The sequence below is a fragment of the Xenia sp. Carnegie-2017 genome, unplaced genomic scaffold, assembly GCF_021976095.1.
Source record: "Xenia sp. Carnegie-2017 unplaced genomic scaffold, XeniaSp_v1 HiC_scaffold_54, whole genome shotgun sequence".
NCBI lineage: Eukaryota > Metazoa > Cnidaria > Anthozoa > Malacalcyonacea > Xeniidae > Xenia > Xenia sp. Carnegie-2017.
Genome location: NW_025813520.1, coordinates 1 through 9061, shown reverse-complemented (window position 1 = coordinate 9061; position 9061 = coordinate 1). Strand labels below are relative to the sequence as shown.

Genomic DNA, 9061 nt, shown 5'->3' with positions numbered 1-9061 from the left:
TTTTGAAAAGACAGAGACAAATAAGTCTTTCAAAAGCAAGCACGTTTTTCTTATGGCTAAGCTATACAGATTTCATTTAGCGGCTGCTGCTGATATTAGCTTTATTACTCCAATGGTTTTGTCGTAGTAAAATATGAGGATGACATATTTCTGGATTGACGTTGGTAAGGCTTTAAAGCAGCCTATAACTTGTCTTCTTTAGTTTTATATAATATACATAGGAAATGAATTTTCCTATCGTCCGATTTTGAGGTGTATTCTTTAGGAATGTCGATTTCACGAGTCATATCCAACATTTCAATGCTTTATGATACTTATAACATATCACCGCATATTTGACAACGCAGCCATATAATCTTTAAACATTGTGTTGAGGACATAGGATGTTGTAAGAAACCAATCTGCACAGTCTTCACAGCGCTCTTGTTTGTTGCGTTTTGCTATCACTCAATTCCATAGCTTCAGTACAAACTGTTTGCTTATCAAATGCTTAGATTACGTCCGGTATATCCATTTAATATTTGGTGTGTCTGGTAGACGTCGTTAACTCGTAGTAATTTCGCTTTGATAGTTAATAATTTACGTTCAAGCCACGTTGAGACTCCCTTCCAGTGACCGAATAATTCTTTCCCAACATAAACGTTAACGTGGTCTCGCCCATTTATCCTTGCCATTGCACTTGCTGCTGCTGTTTCTGTTCAAATTTAGTCTAGGCAGATTTATAAGTGGAATTAATGTTCTTACTTATTCGTTATTATGCATGCATAAATTAAAAGATTAATCCCACAGTACAAAATTTTCTGTCTTTATAACAATGATTGTTCTTGCACCTGACTGGTTTTTCATTTATTGCTATTGTTGTTGTGAAGTTTGATTGTTAACCTTAACGGCTGAAAGTGTCCAGCTCCACGACATGCATAATTAACCTAATATTCACATCATCTCATCGAGAAATGCTTCAAAACTATCAACAGATTTAGAAATTTGATTCTTTTCCTTACCGTCAATGACTTTAACGCAATTTTCAAAATTTATTTGGGTTCTCCTTAGTTGTAGACGTCATAGAAATGCCTTCCTCCAGCGAATGGACATGATTGTTGCCTGATAGTTAAGCAAATGCAGAATTCCATCAACTGACAAATTTGAAGAACTCGAAATTTTGCTGTTCTTTAACTATTCTTGTCGTTAACTGTAGTTTGCTGCAGTGAAGACACCAACTTACCTTTATACAACCAAAGTTTTTGAATCGTTAATATAGTTATTGCTCACATGAAGTCTTGTAATATCAACATGTATTTACCTTGACGCCTCGTAGTTCATAAATGCCAAAACCTTGAAATGAGTAATATCTTTACATGGTGTTATGCATATCATTATATATGCTTCTTACCACTTTTTACATCCATTGTTCGTACTTGAACAAATTACTTGACGTCTATCAAATCTAATTCTCTAAAACAATAAGAATCGTGTTGCTAAAAAAATGCTCTCCATTAAGTATACGTAAAACACAAATGACAATTGTCTATTGTTCTACCTCGTTACATGAAATCATTAAATAATAAAGTTTATTCGGCCTATCAAATAAAGGAAGCGTTATCTACTTCGAAACGTATGGAAAACGAGTGTGGATCACCAGGAAGACAGTTGAAGATGATTAACAAAGTGAGAAATAGTAAAAACGTCAGAAAACATTTGCGGCTTTCATGAAATTATCACTTTTTAAATGTTGTCGATTGTCCCCTATGACATTACCACTTTTTAAAAATGTCGACTCCACTAAAAATGTAGACAAGGTAGACATAAAGGTAGACACAAAGGTAGACATAAAGGTAGACATAAAGGTAGACATAAAGGTAGACATAAAGGTAGACATAAAGGTAGACACAAAGGTAGACATAAAGGTAGACATAAAGGTAGACATAAAGGTAGACACAAAGGTAGACATAAAGGTAGACATAAAAGTAGACATAAAGGTAGACATAAAGGTAGACATAAAGATAGACATAAAGGTAGACATAAGGTAGACATAAAGGTAGACAAAAGGTAGACATAGCTGTAGACATAAAGGTAGACACAAGGTAGACATAAAAGGTAGACATAAAGGTAGACATTAAAGGTAAACATAAAGGTGGACATAAAGGACATAAAGGTAGACATAAAGTTAGACATAAAAAAGACATAAAGGTAGACATAAAGGTAGACATAAAGGTAGACATAAAGCTAGACATAAAATAGACATAAAGGTAGACATAAAGGTAGACATAAAGGTAGACATAAAGGTAGACATAAACGTAGACATAAAGGTAGACATAAAGCTAGACACAAAATAGACATAAAGGTAGACAAAGCTAGACACAAAATAGACATAAAGGTAGACCTAAAGGTGGACATAAAGGTAGACATAAAGGTAGACATAAACGTAGACATAAAGGTAGACATAAAGGTAGACATAAACGTAGACATAAAGGTAGACATAAACGTAGACATAAAGGTAGACATAAAGCTGTGACATAAAATAGACAAAGGTAGACAAAAGCTAGACACAAAATAGACATAAAGGTAGACCTAAAGGTGGACATAAAGGTAGACATAAAGGTAGACATAAACGTAGACATAAAGGTAGACATAAAGGTAGACATAAAGGTGGACATAAAGGTAGACATAAAGGTAGACATAAAGATAAACATAAAGGTGGACATAAAGGTAGACATAAAGGTGACATAAAGGTAGACATAAAGGTACACGTAAAGGTAGACAATAACCAATCAATTAATAACGTATTTGCTGATGCACAAGAATTTAATTAGCATTCACAACAGTTTAATGAACGGACTTGACACTTCTGCGCCTCTAGAAATTCCTAGAGTTTTTACAGTATTAGTTAAAGCAAAGCAAGATAAAAGTACAGTCATACACTGATTTTCATCGAAATTTATTACGTAAAAGCTTTGTAAAATCAAAGAAGCATTTACTGTGTTATAACGGCTATAAAAAAGTCATCATATTTTCCATAAGTGCAACGAACATGGACAAACGTTTAAATACATTAACCTGGTGAAACAAATACCTATTGTAGAATAAATTATTTTTTGCAGATTTAATTTTAATGCATACATATAATTATTTGTGCGGGTTCCTTTTGGGGGGGGGACACTCTATATGCACTACTAATTCCTCCAAAACTTTGTCATTCTTCGCCTTACTCTTCCGGGGAATTTTTTTATTCTTTTCCACAACGTTGAGAGTCTATTGCGAGACTTTTTCTTGGGATTTGGTTCGCACAATTCAAAAAGCTCTTCTGCTTCGTTGGCGAGACCATCTGCAAACCATAATCAAATATGAGTTGTAAGTAAGCCAAAAGTTTTTTTTTGCTTAGCGACAAACGTTAACATAGTGTTCCCGATGCTATGACTCACCAAATTTGTCAGCAAGCTCTGAGCCTTTTTGATCATTCTCTTTCAGGGTTTTTGTTACCTAATAAAATGCAATGCACTATTTGTCGAGATTTGCATATTAATGAGTTATGAAGCTAAATTTTATCCAATAGAAAGCTCTACAGCAAGTAAAGGGTATAAAAAACGGCTTCTCTTTCAAAACCACCCGGTATTTAGAATATGCACGAGTAAGCATTTTTGATCCACTATTATAAAGGAGTAAGCGCAACAACAGTATACGTAGATAAGTATTGCAGCTGCTAAAGATTGTAAATCTGAAGTAAGAAACTCAAGGAGTGAATAGTTAATATAAAAAGATTATAATAAAGAAATGCCACATTTTGGTTGACCATAATAATAGTGAGGTAAGACTGCGGTCGTACTAATATGAGCAAAGATATGATAAAGGATGGAACATTTTGCTGTTTATTCTATTGAAACTGTACGATTTTTATTCAAGATCCAATAAATGGTACAAGAACATCAGCAACTGGCGATTTATCATTTATAGTCTTTATATCTCTATACATGATCAATGATTTATTCTGAAAACTGCTCATCAACAAACCTCATCAGTAACATCTTTTTCCGCCTGCTGCAATGAACTATGTTCAGACCTAGAGATGAAGAACCATCACACAATTTCACACAATTTTGATGTTAAATATTGCTTTTGACGTTAAATATTGAGTGATTTGTTTCATTTAAATATAATACGAGTACAGTGAAAATGATCCAAACAATTATTTAGCTCACGACTCAGTAAAAGTTATGTTAAATTCTTAAATTCTTCATACCAATAATCAATTCCTTGATCGTTCATTGCTCTTAAGATAAAATGAGTTTTATATCCCAATAGAAAAAAAAAGTATATAGTACTTGTATACGCAGCTGAATTTCCCGAGTCTTTTTATAAATATTCAGGTTCAAGCCGAGTTTTCACTAGCAAATAAGCCAAAAGACAAAACAAAATACAAAAGAATTCAATGAAGCGTCAGACACATAGATTGACATAGACATGAGCACTAGCGAAGCAACTTGACATAAGAGTAAAGTCAAGCAAAATCAAACTGAAACGAAAATCTCTTTTGTTTTGTTTCATCCAGCGTTTGCAGAAAATGCTTTGCTTTGTATTCTCTCTTATGCTAATGTCACTCGAGAAACAAGGTTTTAACGTATCGTCTTCACATAAGATTCACGACTGAAATTTAGTGTTTTCCCTGTGATGCAACAACGAAAACTTACGTAGTCAGAGAAATAAAATGGGCTGGCTACGTCACAATGTATTCTCACATATAACCCTAAAATAGTCGAAATACACGTCTCTTCGTAAGGATTCTACGAAAGTCTGCCATGGGAGAGTCGCCTTCTGCTAAATGACATCAAAGGAATTTTAATGATCTATGATGATTTCATGAAAGGCTTGGTAACGAACGTAAGTCACATAAATGAAAAGAATATTGATTTAATTAGACAACAAAACCGATTAATTTTCTCTATCATTGCATTCACTATTTGGTTAGCACAATTGGTGAACAGTTACACAATATTGTGCCAGTCATATTATCGAATACTTCTCTCTCCATTCTTAATGTCAATGGTAAACAATTATGGAACAGGTTTTGAACCCTTTATCATGAGGTTCGTAGGCGAAATAACGTCTCCTTTTTGCCAATCAACTTTTTGTCCATGTTGTGCTATAGATTCCTGTAGACGCTCTTCCATCATGGCTTCTGTTAATACACCATCTTTAGAACCAAAGGCACTGGCCTAAAAGGGACCACCAACTCCATTGTCAACTTCAGATCATTTTTCAAAACACAAATGAAAAATTACAATTTTTAATACGTATAACACACATATGCCTACACCTACACACCTGCCAGGAAACAGCCAGTTTTGCTATCTCTCGACCCGACAGCCCTGCTGTTCTTTCAGCAATCGATCGACATATAGAGTTGAAATCAAAGTTGTCAATTTTAAGTCGCCTTTATTTGAAAAAAAAATCGAAGTTTTAAAAGTTTCAATTTTCATGTAAAATTGTTCATAATGTCAACTTACCGAGATTTCCGTCCACTAGTGGCACAATTTAAAACATATTCCTCAAAATATTTTCGCACCAATCGTTCACGTTCGTCTGTAGACGGAAGAGTAAATTTGACCATTTCATCCAAGCGATCATTAATGGCCCAGTCAAACTGATCTGGTTGGTTACTAGCAAGTACCAGCATGAATCTGAAACGTTATATGTGCTTTAAAATAAACGTCTCCTCGGGCATAAGAGAGGTAAGACACAAACATAAAACTCTGGATCATAGTGAAAGTTCATTTTGACTCGTAATTTGAATCAACCATACATTCATTTCATTTCTAAATTAAATCTCATTTTGCTTCATGTATCATGAGGCAAACGCCCATTGACTTAATAAACTTTGACTCGTTATAAAACTTATAAATTTTGGGTAAATAACCAGTTGTTGTCTTGTTGTCGAAATTTGTATTTTTATTTACGAGAATTCCTCTCATAAAATAAACGAGAACATCCAAGAACACTACAAAGGTTCATACAACTACTGTTATTTTGACTTTAAGCCAACCGTATAAATATGTTTATTTAAATCCTCAAAGTAGAAACATTACCTTCTGGATGCTTCACCAGTTCTGTATAAAAATGCGTTCAGAGTACTTCTCATATCTTCACTGATACTTTCCTACATGTAACATTGTTTATTCACTTACGGTGATCAAGGTGTATAAAGTGATCATATAATGACATTTTCATCAACTTACCGTACTACGTTTTCTTAAGAATGCATCAGCTTCATCGACAAAAAGTAAGACACCTTTACTGCTGCTCGATGACCAATCAAATACTTTATGTATTGCCGTTACGCCTTCCCTTCCCATAGGAGCAATATCACCCCCCGTCATGATAGCATAATCCATACCAGAATGCTTTGCCAAACTCTGAAAAACATAGTTATTAGAAAAATACAAATTGATTAAAGAATACAAATCACAAACCTTAGCAAACATTGTCTTTCCGGTACCAGGAGGACCATAAAACAATAGATTACGATAAACTCCTCCATTACGTTTTGTATTCGCTGTAGCACGAGAAATTTCTTGAAGTCTCTTTTCCAATGATGACTGAATAAAACATTGAACATGAAGATCAAACATTAAGTAACTTTTCTCGACTCTAAAAATGACTACCGCTAAGGTTGTTCTACATCAACAGTCCTTCTCAGGACTCTCTAAACTAGACGATCTACATCGACTAAGTAAATTTTATGTTCACTTTCAACATTTTTAAAATCAACAATAAAAACCTGTAGTATTATTCCTTGCATCGTGTCTTGTGGCCTCGTAAGCCATCTTTTTACCATCTAAATAAAAAATACAAAAATATAATCAAGTACTAACATGATTTTCTGCTCTTGATAAGGTTTATTTTATTTAATTCATTTCAAACATTTCCAAACCATTATTGGATGTCGAACGGCACCAACGACGGTTAATCTTGAAGTTTCGCGAATTAATGAAGGTTTGCCCAATCTTGCTTCAATATATCTGGCAAAAGGATTGAGTTGGATATCTACCATCAATTTTTTTGGCAACAACGGATGAACCTAACAAGATCACTAAATTGCACGACATATATAGGTATGTACCTCCCAACGACACCAGTTGCTTGTCTAGCAGCATATATACCCAACGCAAACAAAGTAATTCCGGCTGCCTATACAGAAGTAACAGAAATTGACTTCAACGCAAAAAACCAAATGGCATTATGTCTTTTTCTACTTACTGCGCTAGTAACTCGATCCCAATCAGAAATAAATGTGTTGATACCAGTTCCCAAAACGCTTCCTGCCGTCCTGAATTATATGTATTACTGTTACATAAGAATCTTTCTACAAATAAAAAATTCTTCTGAACCTACTTTATTGACTCCAGTACTGTCTGCCTTCGTTCTGAAGCTTCAACTTTTATTTGCTCCAAACGAATGTCTCGATTTTCGCGTTCAATTTTAGCTCTTAAGAAACAACAGTGTAATTTGATTGCTAGCAAGCTCGTCGTTTAAAAGAATTAATTTTCAAACTAGCTAAGATACCTACTTTCCTTTCAATTCTGCTTGAAGACGTTTCATATCATTCTCATGTTTCAGTTGAGCTTCATATTCAATGGTTTCTAAAACAAACAATTAAACTATTTTATCAATGACCATTTAAAAGTTAATTTTAATTTGCCGTATACTTTTCCGCAAAGCTTCTTGTTTCTTCACAGATTCTTCCTGCCTCTTTAAGTTTTCATCGTTAACACTACGCTGGATTATGTATGATACCAATTGATGGTCAAATATAAACAAATTTTAATCACATTTCATTAGCCAACCTGTTGCAATAGCTGATCTTCATAACGTTTTCTTGCAAGTTGATCTTGATATTGTGCTTTCTGTTGATAAGACAAAAAAAAACTAATCATTATTTACAAAAAGAAAGAATTGCTGTTAAGTGTTTCTTAAAAAATCAGTGACTCGCAGGCTTTTTGTCAGAGACCATCCAATACAGCCTGTTCATAGATTAAATTTAAGGGATGTTTGCAGCCCCCAGTGTTATTGAAAGGAATTCGGAAAGAAAGCATAATAAAGTAGTGTCATTGTTCACAAAGTAATAGAGATAAATGATAAATCATTGGTAACAAATACTTGTTGATGATGTTTTGCTTCTTCTGCCAAGGTTTTTCTCCTTTCTTCCTGCTCTGCTCGCATCCTTTCAATGTCCATTTGCTTGATTCCCAATTCATATTCCTTAAAAAATAGAATCAGAAATTTTATAAATAATCACATGCCTCTGTCAATGAAGTCTAAATAGTGTTTTTGCAATGTTTGTCATGATACATGACAAAAGTGATGATCTACACAGTGAATAAAAGATAAATTAAGTACCTGCTTTAAAGTTGAAAACTCTTATAAATCCCTCTCTAGTTCATTTACTAGTGTTTCTCCAATATGCAAATATATTTATGAATCAAATGTGCTTTCAGTTGAAGTAGGCATAGCTTTTAGTTCTCAACTAACATCAAATTTTCCTTCTTTTTTTGATAAAACATTAGGACTTAGTCATTTTACAGCCATGATACTATCAGGTATATCATTCCTGAATAACTGCTATCTTTTCATATCATAATGATAAATACACTGACTGAAGTACTCCTATAACCATGCAATACCATTCATTTATATGACAGCAATATTTACTCGTGATGGCAAACCTTTATTTTTTCCTGTTTTTCCAATTGTTTGGTTGTCTCTTGAACTTGGGCCAAATCCAGGGCATCTTTAGAATGTTCTAAAAACAATAATAGAATTGTAAAAACCAAATTGCTACAACAAGTAGTAAAGTCATAGATTTCTTGTCCTATTTGCATAACAAATTCTGTAAAAAATAAACAAAAACCTGTACTTACTGGACCTATCTAACTCTCTTGCTGCTTGTGCTGCACGTTCAAGACCTGTGGGATCAAAGTTAGCCCACACAGGTGACTTTCCCCCTTTACCGTCATCCACTCCAGCGCCATCGCTGTCAGAGTTGCCACCAGAGTTTCCTTGATCATTTCCA

General features: G+C 34.0%; 1 protein-coding gene and 1 long non-coding RNA gene across 3 annotated transcripts; both read right to left on the bottom strand.

Moving 5' to 3' along the window:
- Positions 1–248: 248 nt before the first annotated feature.
- LOC124456557 lies at positions 249–1301 on the bottom strand. 2 transcript variants are annotated; one of them, XR_006952334.1, is made up of 3 exons: positions 1223–1301; positions 1002–1101; positions 249–709 (listed from the first exon to the last, which is right to left on the bottom strand). It is a non-coding gene; the product is annotated as an uncharacterized LOC124456557 (long non-coding RNA). The 2 variants fall into 2 exon arrangements; XR_006952333.1 differs by having other exon boundaries at positions 249–694.
- A 1618-nt stretch (positions 1302–2919) lies between these two features.
- LOC124456556 (ATPase family AAA domain-containing protein 3-like) lies at positions 2920–9057 on the bottom strand (the record flags this gene model as incomplete). The annotated part of the gene is made up of 20 exons (XM_047006976.1): positions 2920–3322; positions 3420–3477; positions 4006–4054; positions 4683–5207; positions 5317–5425; positions 5499–5672; positions 6078–6148; positions 6228–6404; positions 6462–6587; positions 6770–6826; positions 6923–7010; positions 7112–7179; positions 7249–7318; positions 7384–7476; positions 7559–7631; positions 7698–7767; positions 7836–7895; positions 8149–8250; positions 8715–8791; positions 8910–9057. Coding segments are annotated over 17 exons (1725 nt in total), but the record flags the coding sequence as incomplete, so codon positions are not given.
- Positions 9058–9061: the final 4 nt, after the last annotated feature.